This window comes from Triturus cristatus, chromosome 5_1, assembly GCF_964204655.1.
Source record: "Triturus cristatus chromosome 5_1, aTriCri1.1, whole genome shotgun sequence".
Taxonomy (NCBI): Eukaryota; Metazoa; Chordata; class Amphibia; order Caudata; family Salamandridae; genus Triturus; species Triturus cristatus.
The window spans coordinates 573,083,235-573,102,929 of NC_140587.1; the positions used below are offsets into that span (position 1 = coordinate 573,083,235).

Here is a 19,695-nt window from a genome sequence, read left to right on the forward strand (position 1 = left end):
CAGCATGCTTTTGAGTTATCTTACCCTTGATCGGGTGTCGGGTAGTGCGGGCTTGGTGAGCTTTTGTTGTCCATGCGTGGTTCAGTTGTGTGGGGCCCTTTGTCCGTCTCAGCGCGACCTCACTGTCTCCCTGCCAAGTTTCGCTTTCATAGCCGCCATCTTGCTTCCACTCGTGGCGGACTGTCTCGCTCCCCTTAGTCAGCCTTGCGGCGCTGGGCGCGCACCGTACTGCAGCTCGCCGCCTCACACTCACCGCATCGGTGTCGGGTAATGCAGCCTCGGTGGGCTTTTGTTGTCAGTGTGCGTCTCAGCGCGACTTCCCTGTATCACTGCCCAGTTTCGCCCAGTTTCGCTTTCATAGCCACCATCTTTCTTCCCCTCGCAGCGGGCTGTCTTGCTCTTTAAGTCACTATTTCTCCTTTACAGTTCATGTTTAGTTCCTTGTGTCTGGCATCATTGCATGGTGCTGGGGTTCCAATGCGCGGATCTGCCTTCCGTCGGGTTGAGTCCTCGGGTTTTAGCGGAGTATTTGGCTTTGTTGTCTCCATTACGGCACAGCAGCAGGATCAAGCAGCCATTAGCTCTGCTGTCCAAGCCACGCCCGATGGCTTTCCAAATTTCTGATGGCTACTGTAGGCCGACTGTTGTAGCTTGTGCTGAAAACACTGTGGGCACAGTCGAGAGTCAACACTCGGGGGTGAGTCGCTTGGTCCAGGGGGAACCCTATGCAGCTTGATGTTGGCTTGGTACAGGCTTGGTGCGAACGGGGCTATGTCCAGGTGATGACAATTTATTTCCCCTTTTTTGCTTTCTCCTTTAGTGAAGATAATGGCTAGTGTGTCCGACGGTGAGGTGGGGTAGCACACGGAGAGAGACAAACCTCATCGGAATCTGGTCCGACCGTCTCTGTCTCAGTCTGGCTCAACCCCACGGCTGTAATGCTAGCAATGCTGCACGCCTAACAGCCACACTTCACTGTGGCCCCCAAAGGAACACTGCTCATTGCTAACAGCAGGACTAGCGGGCCGGGGGTGAGCAGTGGTTGGAGACAGGTTTGGAGGGCAGTTGGAACAGTGGGTGGGGGAGCGAGAGAGCGCAGCCTGGGTATTGCCGCCTAGTTGTTTCAGGCTTGTGAAGAGGTAGCTGGCAGACTGGCCCTGACACTCTTTTACCTTCTGGGGTGACCTCTGTGCTGTTCCAGCATCCCTGCAGGGCTCCCCTCCACCTCACTTCAGTCATGGTTGCAGCCGTGGTTGTGGCCACGACAGGCTTTTGCCGAGGTGCACCCCGTATATCTGCACTTCCTCAGTGCAAGAGCAAAGGAGTTTCAGCATATATGTTTAATTCTTACATTATATTTAAAACATTTGTTAATGTAAGTGTGTATTTTATTTTTTATTTCCTTTTTACTTACATTTTAATTTTTTGTTATTTTATATAGAGTTAATATTTTCTATGTAGTTTGATTTATTATGTTTTATTCTACATTAAAATAGTTTTAATAAATATTTTGAACTTTAATGTTATATGTAATTCTTTCAACATCAAACGCTTTACCTACTGTTGCTTAGGCAGGAGTGGGAATAGTAAATCTAATCCCTCCAAAGTTCAATGCTTTCCCTACTGTTGCTTAGACTGGAGTGGGAATAGTAAATCTAACCCCTCCAAAGTCCAACTCTTCCCAAATGTTGCTTCGACTGCAGTAGAAATAGTAAACCAAACCCCTTCTAAGTCCATCGCTTTCCCTACTATTGCTTAGACTGGAGTCTGTTGCTTAGGCTGAAGTCGGAATTGTAAATTCAACCTCAGAAGTCCAATACTTTTCCTACTGCTGCTTAGAATTGAGACAATAGTAAATGTAACCCCTCTGAAGTCCAAAACCTTCCCTAACGTTGCTTAGATTGGAGTGGGAATAGTAAATGTAACCCCTCCAAAATCCAAAGTTTTGCCTACTATTGCATAGCCTGGAGTGGGAATTGTAAATCTAACCCCTCTGAAGTCCAACACTTTCCCTACTGTTGATTAAAATGGAGTTTTAATATTTTTAGAATGTTTTTTATTGTTAATATTTTTTTAGAAATGTTTATGCTATTTGTATAGAACAGCTTTTTACTATATTGATTATTAAATATTTCACATAGATATTGTTTTTATTAGTTTTATGCATTATATTATTTATACAAAAATGAAAACTTATTAAAATATTATTAATATACATTAAATAGATTGGTTTTGTTTTCCAATGTAGGTTATGCTATAAAAAATACATTTTATTATAAATATATTACTTTTAATATATTTTTAAGTTAAGTAATTGTGTTGGTTTATATATATGTTTGAGAATTTCTCATTTATTTCACTGTAAATACTGAAAATTTAAATATTAGAAAAATTGTTTGTGTATTTGAAAAGATATATATATTACATAAATATATATATTAAAAATATATCAACATATATACTTTAAAAAACATAAATTAACTAAAAAATATTTTAAGGAGTAAAATGTTTAAAATACACTACGTTTAAAATACACTACTTTTAAGATGATATTTATTGAAAACACGTACATTTTGGTAAATATTCTTGTAAACAATATTTATGGCACAATATATTTTTGACACTATATTTTTGTGTTCTGATATTTTTGGCCACAATATTCTGTTGGTGATCCCTTTCTAACACACAGGCATTGTGTTGTAATAACACCAGTTACAGCACAGGGAAGAAAACTAGGAGGGTTACATATATCATAGTGAAGTAAGATCCAGTTGTGTTATTAAAGTGAAGCTGGAAGAAATGTGGAGTCAAATATAATGCATGTAGAATTGAGTCATACCTGTCACTTGTAGAATGTGGTGAGGATCAAGAAATATTGAGGGGCTGAAACTCTTAACTCCATGCCCACCAATGGGAACTCTGTCATAGGTTCCTCTACCCTATTTTGTGACATGCTTTTTGGAGTTACTGTTTGTTATGGTTATATCTATATGATCAATTTTCCATTCTCAAATTGATTATCAAGAGGTTTTGCAAGTGCATATTCATGTAAGTCTCAATGAGAGCTCTGCTTTATTAATGAATAACAATCCAGGAGAACTACTACCCCAAGACCCTAGCAGTGTTTTAGCCCATTGCGTAGAATGACATGATTTGTGGTATTAAATTATGGGAAGACAGCAAAGAGGACAAAGCATGCCAATCCACCTCAGGAATATATGAGCAATGGACTAACCTTATATTACCAAACTGGATTAGGGTAACTAACCTATACTATGTGCAATTGTCCAGCAGGCTTCATTCATAGGTACTTATCCTCTGTTGTTGGTACTAGTGCATTAATACCATACACTGGGTATGTTTCATATCTTGAAACATATCCAATGATACGGTAGAAAAAAACCTGAGGCTACTCTATTCAGTACATATTTAATGTATTAAATAATATATAAATAAACAAGTAAAGGGCAGACAGTGCAGTGCTCATTCTGGTGTGAGTGTTTAATACAATGCCATAAAAACACAACATAATCACCTGGTGTCTGTTTAACGATTATTATTAGTCACAATCTGAATTCAATCTTGTTTCAACCAGAGATATGCGTCAACATTACAACCCTGTTTTCCCTAGGGGGGTCTCATCATGACAGAGCCATCTATCTTTAAGTGTTCTTTATCAATGAGTTGTGTGAAGTCTCCCTCTGTTTCCGGACAGAATGCAGCCTCAATGTATGCAATCTGGATATAGACTTTCAGGAGAAAGTCAACATAAGGATATAATATATTTGCTTCTATAATGAACAGACACCCGATGATGTTGAATAGATTGAATATGCACTGAATAGCATGGCCTCTGGTTATGCCTACCATATCATTGCATGTGTTTCAATATAAAAGGAGTACTGTATTAATATACTGGGCACAAACAGAGGATAAGTACTTATAAATAAATTCCACTGGACAATTAACATAACATAACGTAGCATAACATGTCTATTTGTAAAGCACACGTTCACCCTGAATAGGATATCTTGGCACTGAATGACAGATGTTTATTGTTACCCAACTCAATGGTACTCATTTTATCTACCTACGATGGATGAAAGGCTGAGTGAACCCGCCAGGATTTGAACCTGTGACCATGAGGTCAAACACAGGACCCTGCAGTGGATGCATTAGTCCACTGAGCCATCAGACCCGGCTATGCACAATTGTGCATAGAATAGACAGTCCATCTGAGTCAGGAATTATGAGGAGTCATAATCCTCACTTAAGTGAGAAGAGGCCAGTCGGCACATATCCATGAGAACTCGAGAGATATTTCCAAGAGGAGAAAATTAAAGGTCCCGCAGAATTTCTGAGGGCAATGCTGGAGAAGTTGAGATTAATTTGGTGATTGGGGTGAATAGAGTTCCCTTTAATTACATTGGTGTTATACTAGTTACGAGAAGTATTCCATAGGGCCAGCTACAAGACTCAGGTTAACGAGATGCTCAAGTGTTTATTACTGTAGCTGAGTACAAACAGATGCACAGAAGGAGGGGCTACTGCTTTAAATGAGCTTCTGAATATTATTGAAGAAGAGTGAAATAAAGCAGGTAATGGTTATTTTTTGGCAAAGAAGCTGTGTGATTTTATGAGAGGTAAGGATATTCATTTTCATGCCTGGGTGAATTTTCACAATCTTAGCACAGAAGGAGTGACGTATTTCACAGTAATTAATACAAGAGGATGTTATGTATATTTCTCAATTAGTTTCCAATGACCAATTTGAACATGTCATGAAGAATGTGAATTAGTTCATACCTGGCACTGACCACAGCCTCAACAAGTGTGGAGAAGTGTGTTTTATAGGCATGTGTGATTCTACAAATTAAGTGAGAATCAGGGAGGAAATAAGGAGCTGAGAGGTTAGTTCTCAAGGCGGCCAGGATTACTTTTAGCAGTTGAAAACAACATTGGTTTAGGGTTGTGGTTCACAAAAATCAATTTGATGAGATGAATTGGTTGTAAAATATGGACCACAAGAAAATATCTAAGAAAATATCTAATCTACACATATTCAGTTGAGTGGGTGAAAGCAGTAATGTAGTTGCTAGGAGCGAGGTAATGAATGAAGGTATATAGGCTGCTAATTGCGACTGACAAACCAAACCTTCAAATTGTCCACCATGCGGGCTTCGGATTTTTCTGAAGGTAGCAAGGAACAGAAGTGAAGAGACATGTTCTCAAAGTAATTGTCTGTCCTGGTGAACACCAAATTATTATGATAATGATGGCTAAGTTGGGCAGGGGGAGAACACTGTGTAGCTGATTATTAAGTGTTAAAAAGAGAATATAGGCAGCAGGTTAGATGGTGCAGGATCTCGAATAGGAACTGATGGGCACTATTCCATATTTGTGGACTGTGTGATAAGTACTGAGGTAATGCTGCATGAGGCACAGTTGGAATGCCTGACCATATTCAATTGGTTGAAAATATTCACTGTGGGGTAATATGAGAGATCAGCTGTTTTACAAAACCAAACTTTGAGGTTGACTTTGTGAGACAGAGAGAGAAAGAGAGATAGCAAGAGCGAGAGAGTGCGAGCGAGAGAAAGAGAATGAGAGAGAGAGAGAGAGAGAGAGAGAGAGCAAGAGAGAGAGAGAGTTTGTGAGGTGAGGCCAATGGGATAGAAAAATGCCCTGCATCCATGTCAGGTCTAAAGAGCTTTTGTGTCCTGAAATTAGTTATGGTAGTAGGAATGCAATGGGAGTGTGATTTATAATAGGGTGTGAAGAATCAACTGTCAGAGAGCCAGGTGACTTGCCACAATTTTCTATGTCTTTTGAATCCCATGTGAGCTCTATAAATTCAATTTCTTTTCACAAATCTTTACTTGCTTCCCTCTCAACATCACATTTTCTCAATGTACACTGGACATTTCCAGCAGGTAAATTACCAGACACCTAAACTTAACTCTTCCATATCAATTCCTGCAAATGGTCACAAAGGGCCTCATTAGAATAGTGGTCGGACATCCTTGGTTTGACTCCCGACCGATGTATTATGATTAGGGCTCCCGGTTTTATGGTATTATTTCTGGGACATTTCCATCTGTATTTATCCATATTTATTTCTTGTCAAGTTTCTCTGTATTTATCCATATTTATTATGGGTTTTGTGAAAAACATAAAGCTGAAACTGGTATATGCAGTCATGCTTGAATGCCTGCCAGGCTTCAGTGACATCCCGCAGAAGATAAATCAATGCAGATTTCAGGATCAGCCTTGTGCTGTTTAAGCCTCTTTACTAAAATTCCTTTTTTAACCCCCTTACCTAGCAATCCACACAGTTATTGGCCTGGCAGTCATGGCAAGGAGTATTGTACACTCAAAAGGCAACCCATTTTCCGTTTTTATCCACATTACAAAATAAATACAGACAAGAAAATAAATGGTTTTCTGTCTGTATTTATTTGTAAAAATCAGCAAGCATAATCCCTTATGGACGGCGATTCCGCCGCCAGAATTATGATTCGGTAACCGACAGGCTTTTCATGTCGGGCTTTCTGACATGAAAAGCCTTTCACAAACAACTAGCAGGGCCTCCGTGCCTCCGCGGCCCCCGGTTGTGGTCCTGGGGGGTAAATCCCTGCAGCGCGTGGCAGACACCTCACGGTGCCTGCCACGCATTGCAGGGATTTACAGGACTTCCATTTCTCTATGGGAGCTTGTGCTGCAGCCGGTTTCTGACCGCTGCACAAGCTCCCATAGGGAAATGGGAGTTTGCGACCGCACTATCTGCAGTCACATTATAATAGTGTGTTCAGAACCCCCGACCTATGGTCGGTCGGTTCCCACACCGAAACCGTGTCATGCGGACTCCCAACATTCTAATTAGGGCCAAAATGTGTTAAAGACACAGTTCTAAAGTTATGATGTGTTTTAAACATATTCACTGTTTCCAGCTTATGTTGGTGTAAGCTGATTTGATGAGCTAATACAAAAAGAAATAACACTACTTTTGTATGCTTCTCTCTAAGGCCGCCTATTTAAAGGGCCTGTGCTTTCTAGGTGTCCCTTGATTATAGCTAAATTTTGCTATTAATTTTACAAGACACACTACAGCATGAAGTGGGATTGAAAGTACTAATGATTACAATTTATCATCCTAGTTATCTACATCACAAATATCAAGAGGTTGTCTGTAGTTGTTATCTGCTTAATTTATCTCCTGGCAGTGATGATTTGTAATCAAAGTAATTAGCAGAGTATGTACCCTGGGTAAAAAACTGATGGCAAAATGCAGGTAGGTGGGGCAAGTGTGGTTTCAGAAGTCATCAATCGGAAAAGTGTTGCAGGAAATGAAGGGGAGCATAGATATACATGACTCTATAAACAACAGCTCTCCAATGAATGCAACCGGCAAATCTGTTGATGTATGCGTCCTGCCATTCTCAACATGCATACCACACTTTCCAGTATTCAGACAGAAAAAGCATGCCTTTATCAGGTGACTGTGTCAAATATCAGCCTCCTTGAAAGGCCTATGCATCCTTTCTAACTCTTTATTATACAGAACACAACAGGTTTCCTTAACGTCTTAAGGTCTCATAACAAGTGGATGGAGTAAACCCTGTTATTGGCTCACCCTGGATTTACTGTTGCTGGGAGTTCTGATAATTACACAGGTGGAGCAATAACTGGAATTACATGTTTCTGGTTAATAAGATGTTGTGCTCGGCGTACCAATACCTCCATGATCCCTGGTATTCTACCCCAGAATCTTTGCCTGCTTGCAGCAGGTGAAATGTCTGGAAAGAATACCAGTCACCAGCAGTGCTCCCTTTAAACTCATAATTTAAGTATGCCAGTAACTGTGGTTACTGGGCCCACTGGAATTAATGGGCTACTCAGAATGAGGGTAAAAGCATTATCAATGCACTCCCTGAACATAAAATGGTCACAAAACACAAAGAGCAACATGTAGGTGATCTCATTACCTGTGCAATCAGCCAGTCTATCAACTTGTTTGCCATCACAACAGACTTGTAGGTCCTTAGATGGTAATCTTTGTCCCTTCAAAATCACAAAACAGGTTAATGTTTTACAAACTGATACATAGCAGTGAGTGCAATACCTTTATTTATGGAATACAGAAAGCAGACCGCATAGGCACCACAGGCAGGACTGGACCCTAGGGGGAATAATTGTTTTTCATCTTTCAAATTAATGAGACTGAAAGCAGTACCTGTGGTGCATTTTGCTTGCAAAATCAACAAACCATGACATTGAACTTTCCATTGAGGCCCACCAATGGATAGTGTGGGCTAGGGATACTTCTTAGTACAAAAAGATTAAGATAATCAATAATGATACTGGCCAGCACTGAACGTTCATTGACACATGATCCCATGATACTGTGCACCAAGACGTCACATAGCTAATGAATAAAGCAAACAATATACATGCAAATCAAAGGGTGTTAATTTATCATAATGTTCCCTATTTGTAAATTGCTTGGATATTCTAAATCACATGAGACACAGTCGCAAAGTATATACAAATTATCCTAGAGATAATATGACCTTATAAAAGAATGTGTACAATGTAGTGTAATTGGAGGGACAGTGTTATTTATATAGAGCCTGACTATAGATTTGCTCCTGTCGAATTGTCAAAACAAATGTAATAGAAATAGAGGAACATGAAATGTTGTGAGGTACAGTTTCCTTAATGCATATATTAATGCTTATTTAATTGATGACTCATGGTCAGTTTGCCAGGATGCATCACAGCCTTGAATGTGTGTGAAATGTATTTGTGTAATCCCTGCTTGATGTACATGATCTAAGATTGTTTCCCATCCCCTCACCTAATGTAGAGAATTTTGTTGCTTCATAGCTAGATTCACGCAGTGTAAATACCATTGCATGCAATAGGATGCAGATCACTCAAGAGTATTCATTGCTCTTCTCATAGTAACAAGGTCTCCTCCATAAACAGCAGAAATAGGCCCATTCCTGACCATGTAGGATTCTATATGTGCTTCACATCTTAGGTAACAGAGCTTCTCTATGTATCATCGTATCCACAGTCTTAAGTATAATTTCCTGGTACCTGATGTGTTAGGAATACCCCATCCATGGGTGAAAGAGGTGTAGCAGATTCGAATGTTAATCCCACAATCTCCCTGAAAGGATGTCCCTAGAGCTAAAGGATTGTGAATAAGTGTCAGAGAGAGTCAACATGAGGATCAGTCATACTGCTGGATGCCTTCGGGATACATCAGCACATGGCTAACCTTTCACCCGAAAACACTGCACCTTGCTTTAAGTCTCACCATCCGCCACTGTCTTACCGACACCACAACTTAGAAAGGATGTCATGTGACATTGGACTTTGTAATATGGATCATATTTGTAGAGCAACACATTCCTCATGAACAACAACTGGGTCATAATCCACCTATGGAGCCCTGATGAAGTCGATGGGATATTCTTCCAGTTGACAATTCACATGTTTACTGAAATCCACTGAGGAAGAAATAAAACAAGATTGTCTGTAGCCCTGCGTGACAGATACAATTTGTGTTTAAGGACCTCTGCATACATTGACATGTATTACTGAATGCCACTTAGGGAGAATACACGTTGGTGTCTGGAATACTTTGATAAATAACTTTAAAAGAGAGTCCTTTCTTGTGGGGGTGTAGAGTACGGGAAGGAAGATAAATCAGATCATGCCTACAGTCTGCTGTCACAAGACTAGCTTTTCAGCGTTAGGGTCTAAGGTCTGAGGTGTATCCTAAGATAATTAGTAGCATAACACTATTAGTAAATGAATTAATTAACTAAGAACACAACAATATATTTGGAATACAGGGTTGGAAAATGATTAACCGGATGTTTCATAAACCAGAAGACAAATAATCCCCTGTAGGCATTAGGCAATTCTCGGGGATCCTAAAGGAATTAGCGTGATAGACACCATTAGATTACTGCATGCAGTCTTAATGTAGCAATCTTCCCAAAAGGGAAAAAAAAGGTAAGGATGTCTTTTGAGTCTCTGCAAGAGGAAAAGCAGAGGACTATGCAAACTGAGCCGGAAATTCAGAAATTAAAAAGATGAGGGATCAGAGTCGGTGATGAACTAACCTTAAGTGGGAGCCCTACAATAAGCGAGAAAATGCTAGGTACCATCTTGCTAGTTTTGATACTATTTCTAGGAAATTAGAACCGATGTGCTCGCTCTACTGTATCTGCTGGCCCCTTCCTGGAAGTGAGTCCTGTGAGTGAGTGTCCTAGACACAATCTCAAGTCTTTCGAGCCAATGTAAGAGTCTTCCTGTTGTACCTTATTGCACACTTCTCTTTCTTTGTATTCTCCTGACAAATCTGACAGTTACTCCCCTGCTCTGAGGTAGTTCCCCTCTCCTGTACCCATGATAGTTTTTATGTAAAAGCTGCAGAATGAAAGGCCTTCACCAACTAAGTGTAGGGAGGTCACAGCTTCCTATGAACTTAATGAGGCATCATATCACGTCCAAGCAATGAGATACCTCAAGGTTCTCCCATGCATCCTGAATGTGTCTTTGAGTCTAGAATAGCCTCAATCTCATAATCTTGAGAGCAATCCATGGTGGAGGAGATTTGTGAAAACAGATCCTGCAGATTTACCTTGTGACACATGTGAAACAGGATGGATTCTCCAATTGCATGGTAAGGATAAGCATTAAGCAGTAGAACCTACCAAGTGAGTGATCTTAAAGGAGCCCACTAATAGAGGCATAAACCTAGGATGAGCACTAGGAATGAAAAGATAAAAAGTGGAGAGCACAACCTATCTCCAATTTGATAACTAGGAGCAGGTCTTCGGTGTCAGTTATCAAACCTCTTGTAGTCTGCCTTAGCTGCAATTAAACAGAACTTAACTTTAAACTGTGCCCCACAGGCATTGACAATAACCTCTGGATTCCCATGTAACCTTACAATGTGATTCAAAATTTGCTGGGTTAGTTTAGGAGCAATGAATATTTTGGTCAAAGGAACAAAATGTGCCAATTTTGTAAATTATGCAGTGACAACTAGAAGAGTTGCATATCCTTGTGGAATGGGAGAATCTACAATTTAGTCCACTGAGATATTAGCTCAAAGGTAATACAACTCCTACATTGATACCCATCTGCAGAGGGGTGACTGGGTTGCCCTGGTGTGTTTATACTCCGTTGAATGATCTCAAAAATATTTTATATGATAGTGAATCAGGTGCCTATGCCATCCGGCAAAATCTAAAGGCATATCCAGTGAGCCATCATCACATTTTTAACTCAGGCCACACAAAAAGTCTTGCAGGGTTTCAAGCAGGAGCTGAAACTAACTACTTCTGTTTAGATAACAGAGTGTTTTAATAATTGTACAGAGTCACTGACCTAGTTTGAGAGAAATATTTTCACGGTACATTTTATCGGATTGTAACTTCACTTCAAGATTCTGACAATGTGTAAAAGGAAAGGAAAAACATATTTTATGTTTTGGTATGCTTTTAAGAAAACGTATAAATTAACTTGACTTAATTAAACTTACCGTATAACAGGAGTGAAAAGACTGTGCAAGCGGCAGTACAACCGGACTCCCTGTAGGAGAGGAATATGTTTAGCAATAGGAAGGAACTTCTTTTTTACAAACATTTTTCTTTAGTTTTGTTCGATGATACATGGAGAAATAAACATGTCAGAAAACCGGCCACATGCTTTACAGACACCACACATATAATTAGATCAGTATAACATGTATATCAAATAAACTGCATCGCTTTAACACTCTACACTCTCCAGGAGGAAGGAAATTAGTTTCAAGTCATACTTAAGAGTAATAGAGGAACACATGAGCACACACTGTGCTGGTTTTTAGACAAAATATCGGCGAAAAAATATTATTTGGATAAAATATTGGGTCAAATCAAGGACAAAAAATTGTGAAGGTAAGCCTCTATAGGTAAGCCAAATTTTAACAGATATAACTCGACATATATGAGCCTTGACTGTATATATATCTTCAAGGTACGTGTATGTGGAGTTAAAAATATCAAATCTATGCTTACCTATTTGCACTTACCTTTTCGATATTCTGGTCTGCAATATTTTTGACCCGATATTCTGTTGACACAATATTTTTGGTTCTGGCATTCTATCAGTGATCCACTGTGCTGCCACACGTAGAAAGGACAATGTGCACACACTGAACATTTGGTAATGCTCTGTTGGGCCAACATCTCACATTCCTGACCTCCCACACATCTCTTCACTAGTGTCCATGCTTCCCACCCCCACAGAAATGTGAATTTTCTAAGGTCTATGGGTGAGCTACTCATCAGTTCCAGGTTATGGAGGCTTTGTGGGACTTGTAGTTTAGTTGTTTACATTATAAAATAAGAACTACAGGTGACAGAATACAAAGAAGAAAACTGGACTGCATAAGATATTCACATATGGACACTTGAGAACCCTGTGAATTCCACTCCTTTTGCTGGAAGCTGACAACAAAGTGGGAGTCCTGTACACCTGTCGCTGGACTTCAAAGGTATGTCAGGTGCATTTCCAGATAGTGAAAGTAAACCTACTTTTGCTATACATATTTTCTTAATAGTACCTAACTGGTTGCCGCTGCACCATACATTAAATGAACACATTCAACAACTTGTTTTCAAAGAAATTAATATGCCGTTCATTTTTATATTCCTCTCAAACAAATCAAACAGATGAAAAAATACTTGCTGTGGAGAGCACAAGTCAGTTTTTCTATCACAAAGTTTTTTTCCCACTGATGCAACTCTGCTAAGGAAACATTATTATGGGTCAGAAACCCCCCAGTGCGACAGGAACCCCCATGGCAACCCAGTACAATATAGTAAGATATAAAAAGATAATTAATTTGACATCACCTATCCATTAGAAAGGTCACTTTAAACTGTGGTTCACTAAAGGGACGCGCCTAAGTACAGCCAGTTGGGTACGGCACACACAGTTGTCAGAGACGTGGTCCTCCTGGTATATCTTCAGCACAGTACCATACTAAGATGTCTAGAAGCATTAACAGAATCAGCTGATGCCTCACTCACCAGCTCAGGTGGCACAGCCACCAGTACATGTTGCAGGAGCCAGATGGATAAATTAGATAGTGTTCCTTCAAACCAGTAAGCACAATACCCGCATTTTTACTTTAATCTTGGAGACCTTTCCCTCACTTTTCAGACATGTGACATATTCTGCAACCCAACTAGACAGTTATTCTTAATGGAAAAAGCATGATTTGTGCCCACAATGATAAACGTTGTTTCTGTGGTAACCAGACTATGGGGGAAGATAACTATCTCACATTAATCTCTCTCTACACCTTTCTTCATATAATGGACCAAGCTTAAGGTGGTTTGTCGGGAAGACATTAATGTGTCAATGAATAATTGATTAACTATAGAGAATCTAACTTAACCACCTTGGCAATTTCCTATTAAATGATGTGTGACCTGTTTCACTTCTTCAGTTAAGGGTGAATGAAATATTCAGCCTGAAAATGAAAATGGCGAGATGGAGCAAAATATATTAAACTCTGCTATTGTGTGAAAAGGGCTTCTTTAATCAGACAGGTCTGTGCTAAAAAAAAAACCCTGGCCACAACTTAACTATCTAGTGTACAAATATACCTACATTCCCTGGGGGAAATTAGGTTGTTGGTTGAGGGGTGTATGAGCCCTTCTCAAGCAACAGTCACAGTCCTTGTCAGGGTGAACCACAAAAGGTACTAAATTAACCTGTGCTTAAACCTCTGGTAGCTTGGCCACAAAGAAGATGGGCTTAACTTAGAAATAATGTGTAATGTGTATTTATGCAGCACACAAACAGTTATAAAGGGAAGACACAACACATGAAAACATCCCAAAAATAGGTTAAAATGTAATAAATTGTTTGACACCAAAACAACAAAAATCCAATCAGTAGAACTAGTGTTATGAATCTTTAAACGTTTTAGTAAAAAGCTAGTGCCTAGAAGATCAAGTTGCCAACCATGAACATCTAGTCGTGCAAGAATGGGACAAAGTCAAAAGTTATGGCCGACCACAATGGAGAGCAGTACGAATACACAAAATGAATTGGGCCCAGTCTTCGCTAACCTTCTGATTCTAAGAAAAAAAATGTCTTTAGAAGGTAAAGTTCAGTGGGGCAAAGCAGCCTGCGGTGCTCAAGGAGGAGGAGGTGTGGTACTCGGGAAGCCGTTGGATGAGGTCCCGGTGAAGATTTCTATGTTTGGAAGTCAAAACTCTCCAGTGAGATGAGGCTGCAGGATGTATCTGGATACACTTCCAGAGAGGAGCTGCAGAACAGGATTTGCTGCTGTGGAGAAAAATGTAGCAGGAGCTGCTGCAAAGCAGGCTGGCCGGCAATGCACCTTGAATGGATCAGCAAACAGGTAGGTCCCGGTCTCCTCTTAGTTCTCAGGTCACTTTCAGGCAGAACATTTTCTAAGTCCCAAGTTTTTGATTTGGGCTATTTGGGCACCTTAAGAACCACTTCCAAATGTTCAGGACTGGGGCAGTGTCTTTGAAGTGCAAATAAGGCTATGAACAGCTCTGTCCTCATGCTGCTAAGGGGGCCCATTGTACCAACAGTTCCCATACTGTGTGGTTGTCTGGAATGAATACACAATGGCCACTGCCACTCTCACCTAGTAAAGTGACCCAGGACACAGGCTGCTGGCACCAAATGGTTCGGACAAGACAATGTCAATTTTCTAAAAGTGGCATTTTCAGAATTGTGACTTAAAATCCAACGTTATCATTAAAGAGGATTTAAAATACAATTCTTTAGACACCAAATATGATATTTCTAACTAATCCCAAACAAACTTTAGCACTTAAATGTAACCTAATAAGGTAACCCAATGTAATCCAATTGGAGAGGTAGGCATCACAGTATTGAAAAACAAATGTGTGAGTATTTCACTACCAGGACATGTAAAACTTAAAAGTACATGTCTAACTTTTTAAATACAATGTAGCCGAGCCTATAAGCTCTTTAGGCTATACCCTAGGAGTGTCTTGTATATATTAAAAAAGGGAGTTTTAGGCCTGGCAAAAGGTTTATTTTGCCAAGTCGAATTGGCAGTTTAAAACTGCCCACTGGCTGCAATGGTAGGTCTGAGATATGTTTAGATGGGCTATTTAAGTAGGTGGCACAATATGTGATGCTTGTCCACTAGTAGAATTTAATTTACCGTCCCTGGGTATATGGTATATCACCTTCCCGAAGACTTTTAGGTAAATTAAATATCCCAATATGGGGTAAGCCAATTTCACTATGTTTTAGGCAAGAGCATCGACACTATAGAACTGGTTAGCAGTGGTAAAGTCCAAAAAGTCATAGGAGTCCACGGGTTCAGAAAACAGGAGGGGTGAAGACACAAGGTTAGGGAGGTGATCCTGCAGAGATGGCCAAGTCCAACATTCTCACACATAGCACAAAGGGTATTAAATCGCTCACCACCCCTTTCCACCCATTATTAGCCAACTTAACCAGGAAACATCACCTTCCTTTTTAAGAAGAAAAAGCATTACTTCCTTAATCTAGATGGGTCATGTTCACCCCAGTGAACAAATGACATGTCCAGGCATCCCATGCCTTTGGAAAATTCAATGAAGGCTGGAAAGAACTGCTTGCAGCCCTCTGTCCGCCATCACTGCTCTTCAATGTTATTCACACCCAAATCCAAATGGTCAAAAGTGCTAAGGATCCTTCTAGCTGTTCACTAAATTCCGCTTTCTCTTATGGCAACCTTGCTTCCATCCTTACGGAGTCCAATTTCACACCTAAAACGGTCAACTTTGAACCTGGCTCTTCCATCTTCTCTGAAACTAGTGACTTCCAAATGCTTCATCAAATATTGAAAGCTCACTAAAGCTACTGCTCAATCACACTGTCTTTGTGAGACACAAAGTAAGAAATTAAGTCTCACATATGTAACTGTAAATACCCAATACATTTGTCAAAGTGCATCCACAACATTACGCAATTCACTGGTAATAGTTTGTCCACAAAAATACAATAATCAAACAGTGATTCCCAACAATTAAAAATCTTCTGGAAGCACTGGCAGTAAGCAAAAATCCAACTCAATGTTACACTTTCTGACCACTTTCCAGACTGCCTCACAATTCTAATCACATTCTCCACACTTGTACATGGAAGTGAACTATCCTCCTGGGGTATGAAACCAGTGATAGATAGTTTCTACTGCCAGGGCAGAGGATCAGTCAATCAAAATTCCTCTATTTTCAGTGAAACTATTCCATATGATGAAACAATTAAATCGGTATCTATGACAAATTATCAACATCAACAATATTGCAATAAACCACGCAAAATATTGTGGTCCTAAATATAGAGTTACATACCTACAATGTAAACGACAAAAATATTGACTTCAAAATATTGAGGTGCTAAATATTGAAATGATATTGGTAACTATATAAATATAAATATATATATATAATGCCAGCGAAAGCCGAGAGCTACATGTGCACAAACATATATTTATACAATCACGGTATATTTACCGGCATTGCAACGATGCAAGTCTGTGGTTTTTTCAGTGAATTTCTAAGGTTTTTTAAATGCTAATTTCTAACTATAATGTCCCTGAAACCTATGGTTTTTCCAGTGAATTTGAAAGGTTTTTTAAATGCTAATTTTTAACTATAATGTCCCTGAAAGCTATGGTTTTTTCAGTGGATTTCAAAGGTTTTTTAAATGCTAATTTCTAACTATAACTTCCCTAAAACCTATGGCTTTTTCAGTGAATTTCAAAGGTTTTTTAAATCCTAATTTCTAACTATAACGTCCCTGAAACCTATGGTTGTTTCAGTGAATTTCTAAGGTTTTTTAAATGCTTATCTCTAACTATGCCTACAAAGGACATGACAAGTAAGAGGAAGAAAAGTGCAGGAACAAGCAAGACAAATGCAGAAAGAGGCAACAGAAGTCCAGAAAGATGAAGAAAAGTGCAGGAAGAAGCAAGAGATGTGCAGAAAGAACCAACAGAGGAGCAGAAAGTCCTCCTGTGCCCCCAACTTTTTGCTGACGGGTACTGGTGGTAACTAACTCTGACTAACCAGGCCTAGAGCCAGTGCTATGCTAAAAGACACTTAAAATACAGTGAAAACACCTTCATACACTAGGGAACACTATGCGTTGGGGTACCCCCGTGATTAGCATGACCTCCTCTGTATTTGCCATGAGTTAGTGCCTGTGTCATTGCATGAGTACATGGGTACTGACTAGAATATTAGAGTACTGCAAGGAGAGTGCATGGTGAATTTATAAGTGCTTGGGTTTTGGCTGAGTGATTGGATAAGTACATGGTGCTGGATGGGTGATTGGAGGAGTGCATGGATAGTGAGAAGGAGATGGCTGGACTGCATCAGTAGTGCTCAGGGAAATGTAGCAGTGCATGTGTTAGTGCCTGGGTCATTGCATGAGTACATGGGTACTGACTGGATGATTAGAGTACTGCAAGGAGAGTGCATGGTGAATTTATAGGTGCTTGTGTTTTGGCGCAGTGATTAGATAAGGACATGGAACTGACTGGTTGATTGGAGGGGTGCATGGGTAGTGACAAGGAGATGGCTAGACTGCACTAGTAGTGCTCAGGGGATTGTAGCAGTGCATGTGTTAGTGCCTGGGTCATTGCATGAGTACATGGGTACTGACTGGATGATTAGAGTACTGCAAGGAGAGTGCATGGTGAATTTATAAGTGCTTGTGTTTTGGCGCAGTGATTAGATAAGGACATGGAACTGACTGGGTGATTGGAGGGGTGCATGGGTAGTGACAAGGAGATGGCTGGACTGCACTAGTAGTGCTCAGGGGATTGTAGCAGTGCATGTGTTAGTGTCTGGGTCATTACATGAGTACTTGGGTAGTGACTGGATGATTAGAGTACTGAAAGGAGAGTGCATGATGAATTTATAAGTGCTTGGGTTTTGGTGGAGTGATTAGATAAGGACGTGGAACTGGCTGGGTGATTGGAGGAGTGCATGGGTAGTGACAAGGAGATGGCTGAACTGCATCAGTAGTGCTCAGGGGATTGTAGCAGTGCATTAGTTAGTGCCTGGGTCATTGCATGAGTACATGGGTAGTGACTGGATGATTAGAGTACTGCAAGGAGAGTGCATGATGAATTTATAAGTGCTTGGGTTTTGGCAGAGTGATTGGATAAGTACACACATGTCACATCAGGCCGGCCCCTCCCTTCACCACTGTGCAAGCGCGCCCCCTGGCTGGTTTTAAGTTGGGGTATTAATTCCCCTTGAATCCTGAGGGTCCCTGGGGGCCAACTAGCCCACCAGGTACCTCCAGTAAGTGCCACAGAGCTGCATTTGCAGAGAGGTAGTCCAAGGCCATGCCCCTTTTTACACCTATCTGCAACGCAGATCTGTGGCGCCTACTGGAGGTACCTGGTGGCCAAGTTCGACCCAAAGGACCCTCAGGATTCAAGGGAACTTAATACCCCAACTTACAACGCGCCAGAGGGCCCCTTTGCACAGTGGTGAAGGGAGGTGGTGGGGTCTGATGTGACAAGTGTGCAAACATGCCCCGTGTTGCGTTTTAAGTTGGGGGATTAAGTCCCCTTGAATCCTGAGGGTCCCTGGGGCCCAACTAGCCCACCAGGTACCTCCAGTAAGCGCCACAGAGCTACGTTGCAGAGAGGTGGTCAGAGGCCACGTCCCTTTTTACACCTTTCTGCAACTCAACTCTGTTGCGCTTACTGAAGGTACCTGGTGGGCTAGTTGGCCCCGAGACACTCAGCATACAAGGTGACTTAATCCCCCAACTTAAAACGCGCCACGGAGCACATTTGCACACTTGTCACATCAGGCCCCACCCCCTGCCTTCACCACTGTGCAAACGTGCCACGTGGCTCGGTTTAAGTTGGGGGATTAAGTCCCCTTAAATCCTGAAGGTCCTTGGGGTCCAACTAGCGCACCAGGTACCTCTAGTAAGCGCCACAGAGCTGTGTTGCAGAGTGGTGTAAAAAGGGGGCATGGCCTTGGATCACCTCTCTGCAACTCAGCCCTGTGGCGCTTACTGGAGGTACCTGGTGGGCTAGTTGGCCCACAGGGGCCCTCAGGATTCAAGGGGACTTAATACCCCAACTTAAAAGGTGCCACAGGGCATGTTTGCATAGTGGTGAAAGGAGGGGGTGGGGCCTGATGTGACATGTGTGAAAACACGTCCTGTGGCGTGTTTTACATTTTTTTAAGGCCCCCCTCCCAATGTGTTTAAAGCGCCGGGGAGGTGGTGGTCCCCGGGGCTCGGGGGTCCGTAACGGACCCCCGCATTTACATACTTAGTGCCCCAGGGAGGTGGTAGTTCCAGGGGCGTGTGGGAGGCTCGAGCCCCCCACACAGGTTTCATTTAAAAAAAAAATAGAACCCGGGGTGGCGGTCCCAGGGGCAGCAGGGGGGCCGTGTGTCCCCGCGAATATTTAAAAGCCCGAGGGGGTGGTGGTCTCTGGAGCTTGGGGGGGCCTTGGAGGCAACCCACACATTAAAACACAAGCCCCCGAGGGTGGCGGTCCCTGGGACTACGGTAGGGCCGCTTGCACTCCCGCACATCATGTACATAGCCCCAGGGAGGTAGTGGTCCCCGGGGCTTCAGCGG

General features: G+C 41.3%; 1 protein-coding gene across 1 annotated transcript in view; it reads right to left on the reverse strand.

The window, feature by feature from the left end:
- Nucleotides 1–19,695, reverse strand: part of PREX2 (phosphatidylinositol-3,4,5-trisphosphate dependent Rac exchange factor 2) — a 1,250,200-nt gene that overhangs the window by 727,498 nt on the left and 503,007 nt on the right. Inside the window, exons 14-15 of the mRNA XM_085605489.1 lie at nt 11,567–11,616; nt 7,986–8,061 (exon numbers count right to left, since the gene is read on the reverse strand). Coding sequence (XP_085461615.1) covers nt 7,986–8,061; nt 11,567–11,616 — 126 coding nt within the window. The remainder of the gene's footprint in view (nt 1–7,985; nt 8,062–11,566; nt 11,617–19,695) is intronic.